Consider the following 24,281-nt stretch of genomic DNA (forward strand, 5'->3'; position numbering starts at 1 on the left):
TGTGTGTGTGTGTGTGTGTAGTGTGTGTGTGTTGTGTGTGTGTTGTGTGTGTTTATTATGTCATTGCCATGTACAAATATTTACAACTGAAAATATCCCTATGATGTAGATTGTTCACTTTAAAAATAAATTAAATGGAAAAGGTGGTTAAGTTGTCAACTCATCCCACCTCTTATTTCGGAGGCTCAACGGTACCGATGGTCCCGAGCGACCACTACACCCACTCCTGTAAGTGATTCTTGTGTTCTTTGTGTTAATTACCGGTGGTTGGGTGATGTGGCGAAGTCTAACGACCGTGACTAGTGGTGTCTTTCTCTCTCTCTCCGCCTCTCTCTCTCCTACTCGTACTCTCTTCTCTCTCCTCTCTCTCTCTCTCTCTCCTCTATCACATTCTTTTGAGGCGTTATAAAAAAAAAGGGAAATACTAATGATTATGTCGGAGTACACGACACAGAACCGGTCTTTCAGCGACTGTACAGTACTGTATTATTTGTGTGTGTGTGTGTGTGTGTGTGTGTGTGTGTGTGTGTGTGTGTGTGTGTGTGTGTGTGTGTGTGTGTGTGTGTGTGTGGTCCTGCAGCAGTTGAGCCCCACCGCCTCCATACAGGACGCACAGAAGTGGCTGCTGAAAAATCGCTTCAACTCCTACACAAGGCTCTTCTCACACTTCTCAGGTACACAGTACACACTCTGTCAAAAAACACCAAAGCATGTGTGTGATGTTGTATCAGCTGCAGAGAAGTGACCGCTCCTCTTACTTGTTGCTCAGGTTCTGATTTGTTGAAGCTAACCCGGGACGACCTGGTCCAGATTTGTGGGCCAGCAGATGGGATCAGACTCTTCAATGCACTTAAATCCAGGTGTGTAATTAAGTGTGTGTGTGTCGGTTGTTGTTCTTGTGTACACTTCTATGACCATTATGAAGTTGTCACTGTGTTTCATTGCATAAATTATGATGTGTGTGTGTAGGTCAGTGCGTCCCAGGTTGACAGTGTACGTCTGTCAGGAGTCCCCCCAGGAGAGCCCCCTACTGGAGAGACATGCAACCAATGAAAATGGAGATCACAGCATTTCCTCTAGTTTACACGGTAAACAAGCCCTGTGTTTGACTGCAGTGTAACACTCCTTTACGTAGGGCATAGATCCTTTCCAATATTTACAATCTGCTTGTGATTTCCTTGAGGAATTGTTTGGTCTATAAAATCTCAAAATAGTACAAAATGTTCATCCAAGCCTAAAATGATGTATTTTCAGTCCAAACACAGAAAAGCAGGAAATGTCCACATTTGAGGATGAAAACAGCATTTTTTAAAAAACCTTTTACTTTAACTATTGTTTATCAAACTAGTCATTGCAGCTGATAGTATTAGTCTATGGAGTGTTGCAGTGTGTGGATATTATTAACATGTTGTCTTTATCTGCTCTGTTTCTGTACAGTTTATCATGCTCTGTATCTAGAGGAGCTCACAGCTGCAGAACTGATCCGCAAGATGGCATGTGTGTGCAGCCTTCCACTGGGAACCATCAACCAGGTGTACAGACAGGGTCCTACAGGCATACACATCCTGCTCAGTGACCAGGTACACACACACACACACACACACACACACACACACACACACACACACACACTGTTCCTCTCCAATAGCACTTTATAGAACGTAGAGTACCACTCTCAGCTGTACAGAGCTCTTTATCAAGAGGGATGTTTTAATAAAAAAAATCTAAACTCTGGGATACACTCAAAACATGGATGGATACTTATCGACACCCTGCTAGCTCAGCTTTTGAGATGCATTTCGTGCAGCTGCTATCTATGCCACACTGCAAATATAATGATATGATATAATTGAACTACACTTCCTGTGAATGTTTTCTTAAACTTGCAATACAAGCCATGGTTGGCCCTCAAGATGCTGAAATCCAATGAAGGCAAATCGTTTTTTCTTTTTTAAATCTACTAAAAACATAGATACAAATGAGAAGGGGCAACGTACTAGATTAGCAAGAGTAAATGGCAGGACTACGATAGGAGGTTCTGTACAGAGACAGAGATAAAATATTTGCATGTCATTTACATCCACACACACACACACACACACACACACACACACACACACACACACACACACACACACACACACACACACACACACACACACTGTCAGTCTACTTTATCACTCCTGCTTTTATGACAGCCTCTCCTAACTCTGTCAGTCACCACTCACACAAGTAAACACTATGTATTCATTTATACCGCGGTGGGGACATTTGATGATCAGCCACATTTTTACTAATTATTTTTTTTGTCTTTTCCAGATGGTTTACAACTTGCCTGACGAAAGCTGTTTTTTGATCAGCACTGTCAAAGGTGAGCTCATGATGCATCATTCGCCTTCTCTCTTCATTATAATTGGGCCTGTATGTAACAAGCCCTAATAGATTGCTTATTTGAAAATAATTTAATGCACTTATTCTTTCCTCTCCAGATGAATTGGGCGAAGGACTCCATCTAATCCTGAAGTAGTGGAGAGGACAGATGGCATCACTAATACTCCACACTCTGTTTTGGAGCAGAAGCCTCCCTCTGTCCCTCTCTGCCTGCCTCTACTCTTTCCTCGTACTTCCTCCCGGTCTCTCCAAACAATCGCTCGTTGGGAAGCAGTCAGACTGCGCTTAAAGCCATGTAAATGTTAGAATCTGACATGGGTGTGTCCACTGTTTCATATTGAAAACACTATTAACTGAGGAGATTAGTTAAGACGAGAGACTGGGGGGATACAGGGTGAGGGGGGTGATAATGATGTATGTATTTTGATTTTATTATTTTATTTTTTGTCTTTTTATATGGTTTCTGCGGGCTAAAGGGAGGGGGGGCTTCAGCAGAGAGGGGAGAGAGCAGTCTGGCTGGCGGGAGAAGGAAAGAAAGCCGAGTTTCCTTATTGCTCGTTGCCCCTCTTGCACAACGCGCACAACCAGCACTAGGCCAGTATTTGATAACATGTACTGCTGAACAGCATGCGATCTCAATGTACTAACCTGCTTAAATGAGAATCCCAAAATCTGCTTGTTTAACATTCTCCACGGGGTTGTCTTAATAAACAATTTAATGATCAGCTGAGCTTGGGAACCCCTGAAATATTGGCGTCACCTGTGGACGTTGACACCAAACTTATTTTTTTGTCATGTTTCTTGGACTTTGTCATATGGATAAACTCTTGTCACATAGAGTAATCCTTTTGTGATTTTAGACCTCCAGCCATATCTCTGTGTTGACGTCACACTCGGCTCGACTCTCTTCATGTACGTCCAGCTCGGCCTGCGCTTTTACTGTTTTTAGTTGATGCTTTATTTATGGATCCGGTGCCATATTGGCTTTTTTTAGCTCTACCTTTTGCTCACTTTCACAAACACAGTGCAGGTGCACCTCGTCTCCTCTGCTTTCTGTGCTGACTTTAAAAACACTGGTTAGGAGGAGTGCGGGTAACGCCTGTTGGGATTTTGGCCATAATATGCTGAAATAGAAGATTGACATGTGGAGCATTAACACCAATCCAACAACTTCTATAATGTGGACCAAACGGGTTTCAGATTTGTAGTCATGTAGTTATTTTGAAAAGCCTCATTGGCTCTACATCCTGGTCATCAGAGGCACTTTTGTATTCATAGTAATAAACCCTTCATTCGAGGGTCTGCTTAGCAAGAAGCAACCCACCACAGCAGTCCTCTACAAATCCTAAAAAAAGTGTTTTCAGTCACGCGTGCCCTTAGTGACATTACATTTCACACAGGTCCTCCTAGTCGCCGTTGGTTTAGTTGACCCCATTTTAATTTTGGTACACAGTCGCCGGCCGTGTTGGAAGTTCATACCGTTTGCACGCCTCTTAGTGTCAGAATGTGCGTGTGTGCATGTGTATCATTTTTTTAGTTCTTGCAAAGATAACTGAATTGTCGGTAGTTGTCATAAACTTTTTCCTGTTGGTATGATGAAACTGTGTTTAGCTTGCTGTTTAGTAAAAGAGCATGTTGAAGACGGGGAAAGGAGGGTGGGAGGGTTAATTCGGTCCTTGTTGAGTGGAACACCTCCTTGTTTTTCCATATTAGAGACCAAGTCTGCACTGAGAAATTAATAAACTCAAGCTCGATGTGTAGTCAGTAGTCCAACAGCCACACCCGTTTCTTACCTGCCTATAAGAAGGAGAACAAAAAAAAGAAGAATGTCCAGCATCTGTGTTTTTGTCTAACCGTGCGCCAGAGCCAGGACTGTAGCTCTTGTGGTGTTTACAAGGACACAAGTACCACAGCACAGTAAACTGTGTTCAGAAACAGAGCAGATGTGATGCCAAGTCAGGAAAACCTCTGGTGAGCAGTTTTGGTCCCCTTTCTGTCTGTGTGACTGAGTGTGTGTGTGAGAGTGAGCAGGAGAGGTGACCACTGTTCATGTACAGCCTAATGTCAATGATGATGCTTCTCATGTGCACAGTATCGTATGCTGGAGATGTACACAACCACATGTGCTGGGAATAAATGATTTCATAACTTTCTCTGGTGTCATAGTGTATTCTATTCCTCGGTTTGAATATTTTAAACTTTAGCATAGTTGTTTTTGATTCAAGATGGTTGGGTTAGTAATTAAATCTGTAAAATAAATGTATTGAAGTAAAAATAAATTGTGCCTTCAAAATGTAGTGGAGTAAAAGCATCAAGTAGCATTATGTAAAAGTAGTAAAGTACAATTACCTTACTGTTGTACTAAAGTACAGTACATGAGTAAATGGACTTGGCTACATCCCACTACAAGTGCAAAAAAACCCTGTTCATAATTTCTCAGATTTGGAGAGCTCCTTAAAAGCTGCGAGGGACATTATACTACTGTGTTCACAGGCTAAGTAGCACCCTGGAAGTGGAGTGCTCATTTGACAAGAACATCTTAAAATATAATCCAAGTACACTTTATGGCCTTTGTGATTCTAAAGGACCTATATCTTTGTTCTTAATGAGCCATAAAGGCATTTGTTGGCTATTTAGGAAACTCATATTTGGTCTTAACAATGGCTGTTTTGGTATTGCTGACAGAGAGTTTTCTTTTGTTGCAGGACAATTATATGCCAGTAAAATGATTTGCATAGTGTGTCGAACAGATTGAGAGCGCCATAATAACCTGCCAAATGTCTCCCAAAACAGATGTTAAAGACCCTGAATCATGCACATTTTCACTTCAGCATTTGTCCCAGTGGGTAAATCACAACTGGGGTGAGAAGTGTAAACAGCTGTGAAAGAAATCAATTATCAGACATGACAGAAAAATTGAAAATTATCTGTACAGCAGTTAGTGTTACCTGAATTTCTCAAAGGGCTTACCATTGAGTGTATACAGTATGCTGTTTCACAGCTCATCCAGTTAATAGCCTTTTTAATTGTACATCTGGTTTAATATTCATTGAACAAATGCTGTGCTTATACGGTGCATATTGCTTGGTCCCTAACTTGGCAAAGTAGGCAACTGCCCGAGACTCCAGGCCCAAGGTTCACGTTACATCTGCCTATACTGTATGGTGGTGCGTGCCTAATGCTATATATTGCTAAATGATGTGTGTTCAATCAGATATCTTCGCTGCAAACCAGGGGTCATGTCATATTCTGGCATGGTATGCTGTACAAATTACACAAACACTGTGCAGCTCCTTCAGTGACAGGCTGCTGTTACTGTACTTATTGTTGTCCACCTGGATGGGTACTTTTGTAAATTGTAATTTGTGTCATTGCTATCTCTAATATTTTATGCGTGCCTCTTATTTTGCTATTTTGCCTCTTTACTTTGCTGCAACAATGTAAATGTCCCCTCTGTGGAACTAATGAAGGCATTCTGATTATGATTCTGAACATTGAAAGGAACAGGGAGTTTATAGGCCTACAATCTTTTTCTACACATGGACCCCTTAATTGGTGAATCGGGCCAATTCCGTGGGAATAAAAAGATTGTGTCTGTGAGGAGATATAGTTAATTTTCCTTCATTGTAGTCCATTTCTCATTAAAGCTATACTGATTCTGCGCGGGGCAGCTCTCCGTTTCCCATGACGTAATCTGACGTTCCCTGTCAGAAACCAGGAAGTGGGTCGTTCGCTGTTGTTTGTGTTCGTTGGTCGTCTCTGTTTTTCTGATTTAATACAGCGCTTTCACGGGGGCGAAATGGCGACTTTTATTTCAGTCCCGTTAAAAAAGTCCTCTGAGGTGGAGCTGGTGAAACCTCTGTCGAAGTTTGTCACAGCCACATATCCAGCTGGCGAGGAGCAGGCGGAGTATCTGCGCTCCGTGGAGGAGTTGAACAAGCTCCGCAAGAGCGCCCTGGGAAGGCCGCTGGACAAACATGAGAGCTCCTTGGAGATACTGCTCAGGTAAAGACATGGTTTATATCAAACCTGACATAGATACCATTATTATATTCACCCATAGCAACCGGCTCATCTGTCGCGGTGAGAAAGCCAAGTCATTGCCGCACCCAGATGTGTTAGCATTTAGTTGCTAAGTTGGGAGCTAAACTTAGTCAAGCTAAATGCTAGGAAGCATTTCTCACCATAATGACTGACTCATGTGATATTCATGCCAAGTTTCCTTAGGAGGCTCACCGAGACTGTTTTTTTACGTCTTAAACTGAACTGCCAGTTACTTTTGAAATAATAATAATAAGCCATGTTAGCCGAGCTAGTTAAGCTTGGTCTTATTTACTGAGGTGACTCCAAGTAAAGTGTACCTGGTTCACCTTAGCATTAGAATTAGCTTCAAAGTTCAACTTTATTTAAACTCATTGTGAAACAAAGAACTCACATAAACTTAAATAGCAAGGAAAGTGTATTTATATAGAACATTTCAACACAAGGCAATTCAAGAAGCTTTACAAAAATGAAAGACACTAAGAGCAACAGAATCAGAAACAGGTTTATTGCCAAGTAGGCATTGGCCTTGGTGTATTATGGACATACATAAAGACAGTTAAAGATAAATTGTAAGAAAAACGATCAAAAACAATTATAGCAATTATTTTAAAAAAAACAACGAGTATAAGATTTAAATACAGATACATATTTACATGAAATATAGATATACCAAAAAACTATATACATTAAGTCACACAGCACCAGGGAGACATTCACAACTGGCTCCTCTGTCAGACGTCAGTCACAATCGGGCCATATTAGGTCAAGGCCTTCAGTTTACTGGTAGCCACTAGCCACATGATCAGACATTTAAGGGTGTTAAAAAAAATAGAACAATAGCTTTTCATATCAGCAAACATACATGAATAAGATAAAGCCTAACGGATGTGTGTGTAGTTGACTCCGAAGTAAGGAAACTCATGGAGAAGTGATCCATAGAGAAGGCCTACCCTGGCTGTAAAATGTCACAGTGACAACCACTTTGCATAGAGGAACCTGGTCAGAAACAGGATTTATGATAAATAAACAAAGTGCCTCTGTCCAGGCTCCATTAACCCTGCCTGGCTGTTGTTGACTGCCACATTTCTCTAATGCAATTATTAGGACATATACAAAAGTTATGACTCGGCACTATTGCTAAAGTAACCAACATACTGATTTCCTAGGTAACATATAAATGCAGACTTTACTCTCTCCCATGTCAGTCTTTGTTCTCTATGACTCATGAGTTATTTAATGCACAGGGTTTGCCCAGATTACGTCAGATAGCTATGCATTTGAAGGTTGATGGTCTTCAATTTTTTTCTCTCCTGTGAGCCGTTTCCAGCCGCAGTGCAAAGTGGAACTGTCAAGCAAGTGCCAAAATTGAGGCTCTTTAGATATTAAAATGATACTCACGAGGTGCTGTGTCAAAAAGGCCAATAGTGCAGCTAACTGGACGAAAGCAGGACATCCACTTACCTTTAACACAAAGAGGTTGTTTTTTACTCATGTGACTTTGTATAGCTTTCCTGAGATGCTCTACTTGTGACGTCATGGATTAGTGGTCAATGTCTCGTGATCAGCTTCAGATTCTAATAAATGCTTCTAATCTAAGTTTCAGCCAGTTCATGTTTATGTTAGGGCCTGCACTGATCCACAATGCCAACAAAGATATTTGCCCCAGTTTGAATCTCATTACCATCTCTGAACTCATATTACCCATACATAGAAATGATCCTAATACCAAATCTAAATTTAGGGGGAAAAGGGAGAACCTATCAACCTGATTTGAGGTATCAACATTTGTATTTGGAGACAAGTTGTTGTCATGGGATGATGGGACTGTGATAAAAACACAAAATATGTTTGTGGAGAATTTCCATTAGCTGGATTACCTTATTTAAGATTGTTTGTCACTGAAAAAGTATGTTCCCTAAAGAGATTTGTCCTATCTGTGAAGCAATGCAACTATTATTATCTTAACTAAATGTAAGCCGAAGTTATTCAAATATGTTTTACTGCTATTTTAAGAGTTTTATGCATATTTTGATGATTTCTCAGATAAGATTTTGAATCACACTCATCCTGAAATACAATTTTCATGTCGTACCATGAGAAATACAATCAGAAGCTCTAAAATTATGTGATTAGTGCTGCTTGAAAATCACAGGATCTGAAAGATTAATGCAAGCTCCACCTCCATTTTGCCGTGTCCATTTCTGTCTGCTGGTATCGCCTCTCCTTGGCTTTCTGCACACATGTCGTCTTGTCAGCCATGTTTCAGGTAGCCAGGGCGACTGGCCCTATCCTTTTCAAAGCTGCGTTGACACACAGCCATTATGTCACCATGGTGACCATTGTTTTGACCAAGCAGGTTTCTTTTCGTCTTTAGTTAACCGGGAGACTCATCTCCTCTCATGTTTCCTCTGTTCATGTGTTTGGTCTTCTGTATCTGAAAGGGAAGGATAACAAACTTTAAGTGTTTGTAGTTCTATATATAACGTTTGTTTGTTTATGTTTGATGTTTGCACTCCCATTTCTACTGGCAGTGGAGAGTAGGGTGGTTGAACTGGTAAAAGGGGATTCCCTAACTGCATTTTGTCATTTCTAATAATAGACAGTTCACATCACAGGGAAAGATACCGACAAATAGTAGACATTAGACAAGTAACGTGCCAGATATTTTTTCCTGACTCATTGTTGAGTGTTTCTGAAATGGCAGAGCTTACTCAGATCTGCTGTTATGTCATCGTATCCGCTTCCCTCTCACTGAGTTTCTGTTTCAATGTCTTTTATCTCCCTTTTTTCAAACTTAACTAGCAGTAAACATGAATTTCAAATGACTTATGAACTTTAAAAAGCAATACGAGCAAGTATGTTTGGGTTTTAGATGCATAAAAAACATTCTTTAATCCTACCATTTCCTTCTCTCTCCAGATACTATGACCAACTGTGTTCTGTCGAGCCCAAGTTTCCCTTCTCTGAAAACCAGGTAACTGATCACACTGCAGCACACACTAGCCTGGACTAGCTCCCAAACAAAAACAACTTAAAACAAAGTGTCTCTCTGTTTCCTCAGCTCTGCTTAACCTTCACATGGAAGGATGCCTTTGATAAAGGCTCGCTGTTCAGTGGCTCAGTCAAGCTCGGTGAGTTCAATTTGTGTCCAAGGAAGGATACCTGTGCATGTCACTGTGTAACTGCCATTGAAAGAAACCCAGGAGGAACAAACACAACTTTGGAATCTCTAGAGAATCGTTACACCTCTAGTGTGTACACAGATGGAGTTAGCTGCGTGTTAAAATTAGTTTAAGCCGTCGCTGGACTTTGCCCTCAGGATAAAAGATCTGTCATGGAGTGTTTGACTCCCTATCACTTTGTGTGTTTATCTCTCCCACACACCCAATGACAAACAAAGGGTTCTGACACTTAAAAGGTGAACTCGATGGATTTTTTTGTCAAGGAACATGCCTGACAAGTTGCCTTATATGGAGCTTTGTCTGAAGAAAGAATTCCCACTGAAGTATTTGTGTAATAAAGAGAAAAACATGACTTGTCTGGTGTTAACAGATACAGATGACAATAAATACAAATACTAAATAAAATATAATGAAAAATAAATAAATATTATTAAGAGGGCTTTTTGTTGTGTTCAGCCATTACAATTTATACTGTTCACGCTTGAATCTTTTTCCCTCTTTGGTGAATTGTTGGAACTCATGACTGAGGGATTTTTTTCTGACCGAGACAGATTGAGAATAAAGCAGTAGAAAGGGTTGGTTGGACAAAATGCTGACCCCCAGATGAAAACGAAAGCTGTCAATATCTTAGGATTGATTGAAGCGATCAAAGATAGACGTCACTTCACTCTCATTGCTAGTCCTATTCATCACTTTCTAGCTGAGGGAAAGAATCAGTCTTTATGTCACAGAATCAGCAGAAATTAACCAGTATGTCATGAAAGTGAAGGATTTTCTAGTTCAAGTTGTTCCTTAAAACAAAAACATAATAATGCCTTTTAAGATTCAGATGGTGACAACAAAAAAGTGCTCTCACAAATCATTTCTTACTCTGGTGTTTTTGTGTGTTGCAGCGTTGGCCAGTATTGGCTATGAGAAGACGTGTGTGTTGTTCAACGCCGCAGCGCTGGCCAGTCAGATCGCCTCAGAGCAGAACCTGGACAACGACGAGGGGCTGAAGACTGCCGCCAAATTCTATCAGGTGAGAAAACTACCACACATTAACTAGGGCTGCTCAATTAATCGTATTTCAATCGCGATTACGATTATGGCTTGCAACGATTACGAAAACAACTTAATCGAAATAAAACGATTATCTTTTTATTATTATTATTACTTTTTTTTTTTTTATTTATTTCTATTTTTTTTTTCAGTTGAATTATACTTAAAGTTCAGGGTAATCAACCGTTAAAAACATACTGTTCACATTTTTTCTCTCAAATAAATGGATGTTTTCAAAGTCAATGAATAATCGCATTTAATAATCGCAATTACAATTATTGACCCAAATAATCGAGATTATGATTTTTGCCATAATCGAGCAGCCCTAACATTAACATACACTGCTTTATTATAGAAAACCTGAGGAAGATTACTGCATGAATTACGACAGTTATACGTTTTGTCAGACCTATGCAGAGGAACTCTGTCATAGTTTAGATTTTCACCTGAATCATATTTTAGGATGATGATTTTGAACCATAACGCTCCAATAAAGCTCTCAATATTTTAACCTTGCCATTCATATGCATTCATGCAATTCATTCATGCACAAAAAAGCTCCTCTGGTAAAAATGGGGCAGCTCTTTATAAAATGTACAACATGGGATTGTTTCCCCTTAAAAAAATGTTTTACTTATTAAAATGAACTACACACTTGTGAAGCAGGTATGAAAATAACAAGAGATTTACGAGCAACAACCATTGACAGTCTGTTTATGTGTCCCACAGCTGGCCAGCGGAGCGTTCGGCCACATCAGGGACACGGTGCTGTCCGCTCTCAACAGGGAGCCCACCATGGACATCTCCCCTGAGACCGTGGGCACCCTGAGCAACATCATGCTGGCCCAGGCCCAGGAGGTCTTCTTCCTCAAAGCAGCTTCAGGTACCAAAGGGCTCCAAACCCACACAGAGGTTGCTGTCGAATAGTGAGAAATATCTGGTCCTTTGTCTTTTCCAAACCACTTTTCCTTAACCTCAGTGAAAGCGACATGGGGTTAAGGAAAGCTCTGAAGGAGATTCAGCAGGACATAGAAATAGAATATCCTGCATTTATACAGGGCGACATGTTAAGGCCGCTACACACCAACCTGAGACCAAAGAACGCGTACCGAAGGCGTCCCGACTTTTACGTCCGCTACGTCACCTGCGTCGGCTACGCCGCCCGCCTACGAACACACCGCAAAGACTTCAGTCGACGAGTGGCAATAACTGTCCTTACCAGCAGGCAGCGGTAGTGTGTATTCGTCATTCAAAAGAGGCAACAGCCAATCAGATTGATTTCTTCGGCCGACTTTCTTTGGAGGTGTGAAAATGTGCCGTAAAGCAACGACGGTGCGGGACACACCAACCTGAGTAGGGCGCCGCGAATGCCCGACTGCCTCTGACGGCCTCTGACTCCCAAAATCGGGTAGGTGTGTCAGGGCCTTTAAGGATGTGCCAACTAGAAAGGCACTTTGAGAGCACATATATCCGCCAACCCCAAAAGCCCTATATGGCACTTATACGAAAGTGAAAAATAATGTGTGTTTAACCTGAGTGATTTGGATACGCTCCAACATTTAAGAGGTTCTTTCTTGGCCCGTGGTACGGTCTTCAAATAAATGTAATGTAGTTATTTTTTCTGTAATCCTGCTGAAAGAAAACAAATATACCAAAAATAAAAACACAACCTTTAGTCATGCACATGTTTGCCTTAAGATGAATGTATTGCGTTATCAGTTGCATGTCTTTACTCAGTTTACACACAGCCTCATGTCCCAGTTCTGTCTACAGAGTTGCTCATTAGAGAATAGATTTAAAGGTTACATCATGACATCAGCTCTAAAAAGAAAGCCTATTTTTCTTGCTAAAGTAGTGAGTTTTTGTTGTTCATTAGTTTTTAAACTCTGGAATTTCATCAAAACAGGCATCAGCTGAAGAGACCACTCTGAAAACCACTCATCATTATTTAGTTAGCAAACCGCAGATCTTGTGGCCAGCTTGTGATTTGGGGTTTTCTTAAGTGTTTGTTTGATATGTACTCTTAAAAATGGCTTGTTTCCCAAATAGATAAGATGAAAGATGCTGTCATCGCAAAGTTGGCCAATCAGGCTGCAGATTACTACGGCGACGCCTTCAAGCAGTGCCAGTACAAAGACAACCTTCCCAAGGTATGTGAAGGACACACACACACACTGACCTCAACAGTGTTGGGACGACGCACACAGAGTCTGGATTCTGTATGGTGTGTGTTTTCTGTCTGAATGTGTGTATTGTTTTGTATGTGTGTGGAAAATATGCTTGAAGAGCGATACTCTCTTGGGACTGTCCAAATTACAACTTCTCTCTTCTCATTGGTCCATTTCCACCCTGTTTTCACTCTGATTACTTGGTTACTACTAAGCTGCCGTTTGATTTGTTCCTTACCGTCTGATCACGGGCATAAGTACTTACTGTCTGTCTTTATATTATGACTGATAGACATTATGAGGTTAATAAAAACAGCAATATGTATCTTGCACAGGCTGTTCGTAAGTTCAGATTCAGTCTAGTTAAAAGATACACTTGATAAAAAATATAGCATAATAATGATACAAACTGGGAAAAAAAAAAAAAAAATTCAACAACAACATTTCATACCATAAATTACAAATGCTCTGTCAGGAACTCCAGACTGAATGATAAAATATCGGTTCACTGTTTAACTACACTATACTTGGATAGAAATACATATGTTTGACCATGTTTCCATATTATCCCTGAAATGATTATAAAATGATCAGCTAAAAGAAAATTCATCGGTCTTTCTCTTCATGATCTCACTGTGTCCAAATCTTTGTGGGTTCTGTATTGTTTGGACCTTCAGATATTTCCTTTGGCTTTCTGGGAAACTGTGATCAGCAATGTTTTCATGATGTTATCGCTTAGTTTGGACACATGAAACAAGGCCAAGTGAATTGATCTGAAAATCACTGTTTCTGGGTTCTTCCTGAGTGCAGTGACGTTGGATGAAGGTTTAGCAGCTCTTGCTAAAAGATCAAACACTCATGGCCTGTTCTGTTTCTCTCTCTCGTTGTCTTCTTCTCTTCCTGCATCCCTCTTGATGGTGGTGGTGGTGGTGGTGGTGTTGATTGTACGTGTGTGCGCACGCTTATGTTGTGTTTGCACACCTCTGACTGCTTGTGCCTGTTTGTGATTGGCTTTCGTCATGCCATTTGTGATTTGACCTCGCTGGTGTGCGTCTGCCATTTTTGTTTTTTGCCTTGCCATCGTGCGTGTATACCTGTTTGCGTGCCTGCGTGTTGCTCTGTGGTTGCCTCTCCCTGGTCAGTATTTTTATTTTCAGGAAGTGCTGCCGGTGCTGGCGGCCAAGCACTGCATCATGCAGGCAAACGCTGAGCTGCACCAGAGCATCCTGGCCAAGCAGAAGAAACGCTTTGGAGAGGAGATCGCCCGCCTGCAGGTACACGGCCTCACACACATTCTTATAAAAAAAAAACTGGGTGCCTTGAAGTTTCATATAAAAAAAACTAGAACAAATATTCATAAAGCACGTTTGTCCTCCATCCTCTCTCCTGCTCGGTTCTCCAGCACGCAGCAGAGCTGGTGAAGACGGTGGCAACAAGTCACGATGAATACGTCAGCGTTAAGGACCTGACAGAAAAAATCAATAGAGCGCTCACCGCAGCAAAGAAAGACAATGATTTTATTTACCACGACCGCGTGCCTGAGGTCAAGGATCTGGAACACATCGGCAAGGCAGCGCTGGTCAAACCCACCGCCATCACACCGCCACTCAGCCAGAAATTCGCAGGTAAGATAACCAGACACTCAACACAGCTCCTTTTATAGGGGAGAGAGTTTGACACTTTTAAATCTGAATATAACAGATAAAACCCTGTGTCATTTTCCGTCTTTGAACCACCTGTTACATTTACTCTACCGGGTTTAAATCTAAAAGATTGCTAAATATATTGCTTTGACACTTAATCCACTCATAGTTGTAAATAATGTAAAAAAGTTTAATTTGTTGTAATTTTTTTTAGTGTGTGTCAATTTAGTTTTTGCATATAGTCAAGAAAAAGTCCTGCTCAGTCAGGCTAGCTGTTCTCTCTTTACTAGTTTTGAAGCTAAACTAAGATAGTGACAGGTAACTCTAACTTATAAAACAGGACGTTTAATTCTTGTTCTCATCTTACTCTTGGCAAGAAAGAAAAAAACTATTGCTTTAATTCCATATCTGTAAACATTAAGATTTATACAGCTCATTAATGCAGTTTGTTGTAAAACTGAAGTGTGGGACGAGACGTTCTGAAGCCAAATCACATTAAATATAAAAGGCGGCATGACAATCTCATCTAAACTCTCTAAAATGATGACCACAAACTTATTGTAAAGGGAATGGATGACTCCAAATGGGATCTTAACCCCTGTCTGGCTTGTTTTTTAATTATTTGTTTGTGTGTTTCCCGTCTCTTCAGACCTGTTTGAGAAGATGGTCCCCATGGCGGTGCAGCAGTCTATGGGCGTTTACGGCCAGAGGAAGGCTGAGACTGTGAACAGACTGGTGGGCACGATGAGGGAGGCCACCAACCTCTGCAACGGGTACGCTGCCCTGCGACTCTGACCAAATGCTGCTGTGCTGCTGCATGTTGATATTGTCTTCCTATGAACATATCCATGGGTTCTTGTGACTCAATGCATGCTTTCATTTATTAGAAACTCCTAATGTATCGCTGTACAAAGTACCATTAACATTTTGATAAAGTGTCTTAGTGTAGTGTTCCTAGTAGCAGGTATCATTATATCTGATGACACTATTAAGTCCTTAAAGCTGGGGAAGGCAGTTTATTTTTGGGATCAATGGGCAAATAAATTCATACCTTTCAGCGTATTTAAATTTGAGGTCAACGTCATCCTGATCAATGATTGTAACCCCACTGCTATTCTATGATAATTACTGTCCTTGTTTCTTTGCAAACTTGTTGGCCTGGAAAGCCCTGTAAGGTAATTGTGGTTTGAGGCTTTAGAGAGCTGTGATAATGCAAAGCTGAGCTACAGAGCAAATGTCTAACCGTAGCCTTTTACTTACCGCAGTTATGAGCTATTGGCTAAAGGATGTCACAATTCTCTTAATCTTTGAAATGTGATATTTCCAGGGTTTTTATGTGTTTTTCAATCTGTCTGTAATTGGTTGCTTTGAAGTGTAAGCAGTTGTTGACAGTGCTGGAATAGCATTTTTTCTGCAGGATATTTAATCTGTGTTTCGCCTTTTTGAAGAGACATGTTAGCTCATCTCCAGCTTACAGGATCATCCTCTCTGATATGACCTCGATAGGACAAAGTCTTCTGGGTAGATTCTCTAAAGCCTGAGATCAGAAAGTTTAGTTTTCTCTCTGTCCACTTGAGTTACAATATGTTTACATGTTATGAAATATTGCAATTGATGCAACCTGTCCTATCCAAGCTTTACTAGTTAGAGTATTTTTCCTAAAGAATAAGGTGCACACTCAATGTTTTGAAACCATAGTAACTGACGGATGTTTTTTAACTGTCCATCAGTGTGTTGGCGTCCTTAAACCTGCCCGCTGCTCTGGAGGACCTTTCAGGAGACTCCATCCCACAATCCATTGCTGAGAAGGCCCGAGCCGTGGTGCAGCTGGGAGGACTGCAGAGCATCGAGCAGCTGATCCGAGATCTGCCTGAGCTCCTGACTCGCAACAGAGAGATCCTGGACGAGGTCAGACACACAGAAGCACACTCGGTTAATCATATGCTAATGCTTTGTAGATCCCATAACCAGTGATCTGGCCGTTAACACAAATGTATTTAAAAAGTAAAGCAGGCACTTTCAGAAGTGAAGCCTTTAGAACAGCTTGTTAGTCATATGGCTTTGCTTTTTATTGACAAAGAAGTGTATTTATGTAATGCCGTATAGCAGCTTTTCTGCTACCAGAAGAACACATGAATGCTAATAACTCCTAATCGTTCCTAATGGCGGGAATCCCAGATCAGGATCATCTCTGAAATCTAATCCACTGATCTCTGGGCCAAGAACTGTCTGTCCACCAGCTCAAGCCAACCCATTGTTTGTTTTTTAGACATATTTATGACAAACAAATAAACAGACAGACGGGAGTAAAGACATAAAACACAAGCTGCTTCCAAATCTGTTGGCAGAATGGAAAAGTCCATGCCGAAATGTCCTGATTTCCCCCAAAAAAGTAGTAGAGACAAAGAGAAAGAACATTTCCGCTGGCCAAAAAGCAAATTATGTACAAGGTTCACACTATAAACTATATCTAGCAAGGTCGGGGTATGCACTGAGACCATGTTAAAACAAGATTTTCAAGAAAATAGATGTATTCAAGTTAATTGAAAGAAAATTGAAAAGACACAGGAAATGTTGATAATCAAATCAATTTCTAAATAGATTAGGCTTGTTGCTTAGGTAGATTAGCATTTTGAAGATTTCTTTGAGCTCTCTGAACCTTTTTCTTTTCAATTGAAATGCATTTTATAGACAAAATGATTAATTGGCAAATGAATAAGTTAATGTTGGCTTCTGCCCTATATGAAATTATGAAATGGTTTTAGCGATAAAGTTGAGTAATTATATTCTTTAAGAAAAAACAGTTCTCCAAAGTCAGATAACTCTCACACATGGCCCAGAAACAATACATTAACAATAAAGGTGTAACCATCTGAGGATCTACTGTGTGTGTTAGGAAGACACTGAGTGTGTTTGTTTCTTGTTCTTTCGTCTATAGGCTCTGAAGATGCTGAAAGATGAAGAAACAACAGACAACGAGCTGAGGAGCAAGTTCAACCAGCGCTGGAACAGAACCCCCTCTGGAGACCTCTACAAGCCCCTGCGTGCAGGTAAACACACATAGACAGGCACATAGAAACATAGACATACATACACATAGACAGAAACACTGACACATAGACAGAAACACTGACACATAGACAGATACCTAGACAGACAGACAAACAAACAAACAAACAAACACACAAACACACAGACGCATAGAAACAGACGGATAGACGGACACAGAAAGACAGACACAGACACAGACACACAGACACAGACAGACAGACAGACAGACAGACACACACACACACACACAGACAGACAGACAGACAGACAGACAGACAGACAGACAGACAGACAGACAGACAGACAGACAGACAGACAGACAGACAGACAGACAGACAGACAGACAGACAGACAGACAGACAGACAGACACAGTTTACATGTCTTCCTTTTTTTTGTTGCCGTGCTTCATTGAAGTTTATCTACATGTCATCCACTGCGGTCAAAGCTTCCCAGTTCTTCCTCTCTCCGCTTCCTTCTCTTGTCACCTCTAATCTTCCCTCCCTTTTCTCCCCCAGAGGGATCTAACTTCAGCAACATCTTGGACAAGGCTGTCCAGGCGGACCAGGTGGTGAGGGACCGCTACAACGCCCACTGTGACATGATCACCCTGCTGTGTAAACCAGAGAACGAGCTCAACGCTGCCATCCCGTCCGCCAACCCCACCAAGACACTGCAGGGCAGCGAGGTCTGTTTTTATGTTTTCAACAGCCAGAAAATGTAAAACCTTTTTATTCTTAAAGGTTGTTTTTTAGCTTGAGCGGTGTCACCTACCAAGGTATTTAATGTGTCACTTAAACATAGACTCCTGCTGTACACAAATACCCAGTGGACATGTTTTGCTTTATGGCCCTGTCCCTACTTCCTACACTAGCTACATTTTTCATTTTATTTGCTGACTTGGCATTGTGTGTCTCTTGGGAACTTAAATAACTAAGCAAGCAGAACTGGGAAAGCGCAAGAAAGAAGTCTATGTCTCTCCACAGCTACACTTTATTCGTACTTAAGAGGACAAACAACTGTATAGTGGAGGCATCATAAGTGCGAGAGGCCTGATTAGAGCACTGAAGGTCAAGATGTGTAAAACTGAACCGCTCCTTTCGTTCATTATCTCCGTCTTCCTCCTTTACACGCAGGTTGTGAACGTGCTGCGCTCCCAGCTCGCCCAGCTGGACGAGATGAAGCGGGAGAGGGAGACCCTGGAGGTAGAGATCAAAGCTGTGACCTTTGACATGTCCACCGTCTTCCTGACTTCGCTCGCCCAGGACGGGGCCATCAGCGAGGAGCAGATGTCACTCTCCAAGCTCGACCAGTTGTACGGCGCCTACAACCAGAGGGTGCAGGCCACGCTCCGCACACAGGAAGAGCTGCTGGGACAAGTTCAGGTAAACTCTTAACACACCGTTTGGGAGGAATATAACTTGTCAGAAGAAAAATAGTGAGCAGAAAGTGGCCTAAATAATGGAGAATGTTTCTTAACTGGGTCACGTGTCAGAAGCTTTCCACCAACTTAAAGAGTGAGCTAATATTTGACCTTCTTCTGTATTACACCAAACAAAAAAAGTCACTTTTCTTACTAAAATCAGTGAAGCATTACCCATCAAACGAAAAACACATGCAAGTATCACAAGGGTTCAGATAACATCCAAAGAGTGAATAAAACCCTCTCAGTTGCAAAGCTATGTGTGAAGAAGTAATTTATAGTTTACTGTGCATAAATAAACTTGAGCTCTGAGAGGCGGTTAATCTTTTTTTGACCTGTGATCTTCTTCCAGACGTCCCACCAGGAGTTCAGCAGTCTGAAGCAGTCTAACACGGAGGCCAACCAGAGGGAGGAGGTCCTGAAGAAGCTGGCTTCAGCCCATGACAGCTACGTTGAGATCAGCAACAACCTGCGCGAAGGCACCAAGGTACTCACTCAGCACAACGCGCCGCACCACTATACTGCAGTGATGCACTTTTTACCCGGTTAAATAAAGGAGATATATATCTATATATATATCTTGTTTTCTTTGTTTGTTTTTTGTGAGTCAAGGTGTTTTTGCAGGGCCGGTGATTTATATATGTCCCTTTTTTGTTCTTCCCTTTTTAGTTCTACAACGACTTGACAGAAATCCTGCTTAAGTTCCAGAATAAATGCAGTGACATCGTTTTCGCTCGCAAGACAGAGCGGGATGAACTACTTAAGTATGTACTTTCCTGCTTTTTGGCTACTAGATAGGCTTGTGTTATTAAAGTCTTATGGGCTGGCCAGGGAATCAAATAAGCCAACTAGCTCCAAGTTGGATGCAGTATAAGAGTGAGAGCTGATACATGCATGTAGATAAAGGAACACAGCAGCACAGTCCCTGTTTGTGATGCTAGAGTTCTTGTTTCAGGGACCTGCAGCAGAGCATCGCCCGAGAGCCCAGCGCTCCATCCTTCAACGTCCCGGCCTATCAGAGCGCCCCAGCAGCCTCCGCTGGAGGCCCGACCCCTGCACCGAGAACTGTCTTTGTAAGCAGCCACTCAAACAAAGTCAAACGTTCAATACCTTTGCAGCAGATGTGAGGCTGATGGCTTGATATTGATCCGTCTGTCTTCTTTTCCATTCCCTTGTAGACTGGACAGCCTCAGCAGGCCCAGCAGCAGCCCCCCCAGATGAAGCCCAATCCCCCAGCCAGGCCTCCTCCACCGAGCTTCAACCCTCAGGCAGCCTCCCCCAATCCCGCCACAACCCCCACTGGCCCTCCCAACAGCAACCCACAACCTTTGGCCCCCCCATCTCAGGCCCAGGGACCCCCTTACCCCAGCTACCCAGGGTGAGTCACATCACAACATACAGATTCTTCTGAGTACAAAAGTACACACAGAAGTCATTCCTCTTTAACAAGAAACACCCGGGGTTATCTGACCCGTATGCAGTCTTTCTCTTTTCAAATTGAACCAAACAAGATAACACAGGTGTATCCCTAGTCAGTGACTGCCTGGTAACAACCTCAGATAACTATTTCCAAAGTAACAAAGACAGAAATGTAGATTTATTGAATTATTCCAGCCAATGTTTGCTACATATAGTTCTAAAATGTTTCACTGGCTATGTGGCAACAGTTAGAAATGTACCAGCTTGTCTAAACCTTTCGATATAACCTGAATATGACACTTAGAACAGGCGTCCGATCTTTATGTTTATAAAAAAAAGTTTATTTAGAACATTGAAATGTTCAAACCATACATCAAGAATGTCTCCAGGCATGTTTTAAAAAGATGTATTGATCTTCTTATCATGTTGTCATAAAGGATTTCCCATATTATCTTCCCATATTTGCCAAGATGTTGAAATATAACTTAAACGCTGACGTCTGTTTTCTCTGTTGCTGTGCCCATGCAGGTACTATCAGATGCCTATGGGCTACAATCCATACGCTTATGGCCAGTACAACATGCCCAACATGCCCAACATGCCGTACATGCCGTACCAGCAGACTCCAGGACAGGGAGGCTACCCAGCAGCCCCTCCTGGTGGACAGCCCTACCCTGGCTACCCCCAGCAACCCCCTCAACAGCAGCCCTACTACCCTCAGCAATAACTCCACACTCCCCTCACCCCCTCATCCATCTTATCATTAGTTAACACCAAATAAAAAATAACCCCAGCAATAACAAGTTATCTCCATTAGCTCCCCTCTCATCTTTTGTTTTCTCTCACTAACAGCAGCTATAGGAACTCAAGTTAGGTGCGATCTCAGAGCTGCTCTGCACTTCCTTTTCCACATCTCATTCTCTTTTCCCTCCTGCCCTCTGTTTTCTACCCTAGCTCATGATTTTGGGTTCTTTTTTCTAAATTATTTTCAGCCTTTTAACAATGCACTAACCCCCTGTTTTGCCTGTATGGTTATTTTTTAAATACTCATTTTCTAATGGTTTTGTTAATTGTTTAAATTAAACCCTAACTGGTGTCCATTGATAACTGACTCTTTGCCTGGGCTGGACTGCTGTAAAACACTCGTGGAGGCGCACAGAATCCTTTGTTTTCTGGTTAGGGTTTATGTGTTGGGTGGGCGGGTGGGTGGTCATCTGATAGGAGGGCACAGCGTCACCCGCAACCCCCACCCACTCAATCAACCCCCAGTGCTTCTATATCAACTATATTCCTATTTTTGTAATGAATACCAATGCCTCGCTGATGTATAAACCTATAAAAACGAATGGCCTGTAGGTTTTCTAATGTAGAAGATGACTGTTGAGAGTTTTGCTCTTTTCGCTTTCACCCAGGGAATGTTGGTATATTTCTGTGTTACAATCAGACGCTATACAAGTGGGAGAAATAGCTCTATTATATAAATATATGTATAAATAAGACTCTGTATGTGGTTAACCAAGACACTCTTTGTGCTGCACTCTCATGCTCTTTGTGTTTATTTTTATTCCTCAGCTCTAATGTGATTAAAAACACCAACTGCCAGCCAGAATATCTTTAACTGTGTTGTTTTTTTCTTCAAACTGTGGACATTTGTAAAGCAGCCAGAAGAGGGCAGTCCTGCAGCTCACTGAGAGAGCAGCAGCTGAGCAGAAGTTCACCAGTTATCTCGCCTCTTAGCCAATCGGAGAGTGAGTTGTGCCATCCTACTAATCGTACCCCTTTTGACCTCCGAACATTGGGGGCAGATCCCATTTAGATTACATGCAAATTACGTTCCGGTGAGGTTATGATCTCATCCAATCATATTTCCCCGCAGGTGATTTCTCCACAGACAGATTTCATCCCCAGATATTTATTCAGTGTCAGGAGACGCTAATGATTTCACATATCTCCTCCTTATGAGTGTGTGTGTGTGTGTGTGTGGCAGGGAGGCAGATGGCAGCGCAGTGTGTTGTCTGGAAGGATGCATGGAGATGTTGGCAGAGAGCTGCTGGTTCCCTGCCTGCATCCATCACTCCACTTCTCTCTCCATTTTCTCTTCTCTTCGTCTAATCTATCTTCTAGAGTTCCTATCTGCTCGACTCTTTAAAAAAAACCCACCATATTTCACTTTCCCCCTGCGCTCTCCCATCCTTTGTTTTCCTTCCTCACACTCTCTTCATCATATGTTCCTTTGCTTCTAAGCTTCTTTTAAAAACCACCTGGCTTTTTATATCCTCAGCTGAGAGAGCTGCTCTCTCCTCCATTTATTTTCCCTCTCCCCTGGCTCATCTGTTTTTGCTTACCATTTGTCTGTTCAAACTGCAAATCGTTGGCAGTGAGTTGTCTTCACTGGTCAGTATCTCTTGGCTCATGAACGTCTCATAACATCACGTCAGTCTCCAGAGTGTATGTGTGTTTGAGAGAGTGAAACTCATAAGGAAGGATACACACTTTTAATCAGATCTAACAGCTCCTACTGGAAGTGACACAACACAGTCATGTCCCTCTCTCTCTCTCCCTCTCTATCTATACAGCATGCCGTTGCTGCCAAAGCCAATTGTAGCTCTGGGTGTGTTTATCAAAGGTGTCTGTGCGTCTCAAGCGCTTAATTTTAACAAGACGTTCTCCACCAGAGGAGTGTCATATTTTAATTGGTCTGAAACAGAATAAAGGCAGTGAACAGAGCACTGCGGTGACAGGTATTAATTACCTTCTGCCTAATGGCTCCCAAACTATACGCACTCAGCCATATTGGTGCTCACACTATTCTTACACCCCCACTCTTTCCTCTCATCGCTTTTCCCTCCTCCTTACCATGTGTTCGACCGCAATAGGGCTGAATCCTGTGTTTCATTTGCTATGATGTTGATTATCCCAAAAATACCCAATTAAAGTTGTGAATTCTCTAATAATATATTAATAATTATTCCAAATTAGGAGCTACTTCAGCCTGTACCAAGGGGTATCTGTTAAAATTGTGAAGAAGCTCAATAATTTAAAAAAATGATAGGAAGCTGTAACACCGAAACACAAGGTGCTAAAATGAGAATGAAACTCGTTATCAAGCATGCTGTAGTGTAGGGTCTAAACAGTTAGCTAAAAATAAGGTAAACAGTTCAAATAATTAGGAAGAAATAACAAAAAGTTGGAATAATTAATCTAAAAGTAACAGATAAATGGTTGACAGATAGGCTAAAAAAATTAAAAAAATGAAACCATGCCTGACGTAATCTCGTTTTTGTTTACATTATCAAGCCTCGCTAACACTCAGAACTAACCTGTACTGTAGAGCACATGTGTTTAAAAAGCAGGAAATAAAAAGGGAACTCACCTTGTGATAAACCTGCAAGAGAAAAAGCATTTGAGCTGCTCAAATGCTTTTTCTCTTGCAGGTTTATCACAAGGTGAGTTCCCTTTTTATTTCCTGCTTTTTAAACACATGTGCTCTACAGTACAGGTTAGTTCTGNCTCGTCATCGTCTCGTCTTAGTCATGTAAAAAAGGTCGTTGACGAACATTTTTCGTCATAGTTTTCGTTGACGAAATTAACACTGCGAGCGTCATGTTGCCATGCTGTTACCATGCCACGCAACCTCTCATTCCCCTGATAGGTGGAGAGTTGCCATATAGGCGGAGCACCCCGTTTCTGACCTGTATCAGTCTGTATCATCCGTTGCAGCCCCGTTATTAGAGATTTGGGTACGCGGGAAAAGAGAGAGGGTTGTGTTTTCTGACACTTGGTGAGTTCCCCGACACACCGGGGACACACATTCATGTATAAAAGACGTACAAAAGTGCATTTTGCATGATAGGTCCCCTTTAAATAAGAGCCAGGGGAAAAATGAAGGACATGAACGTGCTCCTGAACCAGCCTCACCCG

At 41.7% G+C, this 24,281-nt stretch overlaps 2 protein-coding genes across 3 annotated transcripts in view; both read left to right on the forward strand.

Annotated features, from left to right (window-relative positions):
• Positions 1 to 4,544, forward strand: part of ubp1 (upstream binding protein 1) — a 14,038-nt gene extending 9,494 nt beyond the window's left edge. Inside the window, exons 7-12 of the mRNA XM_010796856.1 lie at positions 581 to 674; positions 770 to 860; positions 970 to 1,088; positions 1,438 to 1,580; positions 2,320 to 2,371; positions 2,490 to 4,544. Coding sequence (XP_010795158.1) covers positions 581 to 674; positions 770 to 860; positions 970 to 1,088; positions 1,438 to 1,580; positions 2,320 to 2,371; positions 2,490 to 2,527 — 537 coding nt within the window. The 3' untranslated portion in view covers positions 2,528 to 4,544. The remainder of the gene's footprint in view (positions 1 to 580; positions 675 to 769; positions 861 to 969; positions 1,089 to 1,437; positions 1,581 to 2,319; positions 2,372 to 2,489) is intronic.
• A 1,559-nt stretch (positions 4,545 to 6,103) lies between these two features.
• Positions 6,104 to 21,978, forward strand: pdcd6ip (programmed cell death 6 interacting protein). 2 transcript variants are annotated; one of them, XM_010796842.1, is made up of 18 exons: positions 6,104 to 6,396; positions 9,355 to 9,409; positions 9,497 to 9,566; positions 10,511 to 10,638; positions 11,388 to 11,541; positions 12,708 to 12,808; positions 13,969 to 14,100; positions 14,229 to 14,451; positions 15,119 to 15,242; positions 16,200 to 16,377; positions 17,408 to 17,519; positions 18,037 to 18,206; positions 18,655 to 18,903; positions 19,294 to 19,428; positions 19,611 to 19,705; positions 19,897 to 20,014; positions 20,120 to 20,319; positions 20,889 to 21,978. In XM_010796842.1, the coding sequence occupies exons 1-18, from the start codon at positions 6,191 to 6,193 to the stop codon at positions 21,085 to 21,087; spliced, it is 2,649 nt and encodes an 882-aa protein (XP_010795144.1). In that variant the 5' UTR covers positions 6,104 to 6,190; the 3' UTR covers positions 21,088 to 21,978. The 2 variants fall into 2 exon arrangements, with proteins under 2 accessions (XP_010795144.1, XP_010795145.1); XM_010796843.1 differs by having other exon boundaries at positions 13,984 to 14,100.
• The last annotated feature ends 2,303 nt before the right edge of the window (positions 21,979 to 24,281 follow it).

This window comes from Notothenia coriiceps, unplaced genomic scaffold, assembly GCF_000735185.1.
Source record: "Notothenia coriiceps isolate Sejong01 unplaced genomic scaffold, NC01 NC01_scaffold00037251, whole genome shotgun sequence".
NCBI classification, from domain to species: Eukaryota; Metazoa; Chordata; class Actinopteri; order Perciformes; family Nototheniidae; genus Notothenia; species Notothenia coriiceps.

Coding starts and splice junctions, on each gene's coding strand:
- pdcd6ip (XM_010796842.1), top strand. CDS start 6,191: ATGGCGACTTTTATTTCAGTCCCGTTAAAAAAGTCCTCTGAGGTGGAG. Junction 15,243..16,199: donor GCCACCAACCTCTGCAACGG/GTACGCTGCCCT, acceptor ACTGTCCATCAG/TGTGTTGGCGTCCTTAAACC. Junction 19,429..19,610: donor ACCTGCGCGAAGGCACCAAG/GTACTCACTCAG, acceptor TTCCCTTTTTAG/TTCTACAACGACTTGACAGA.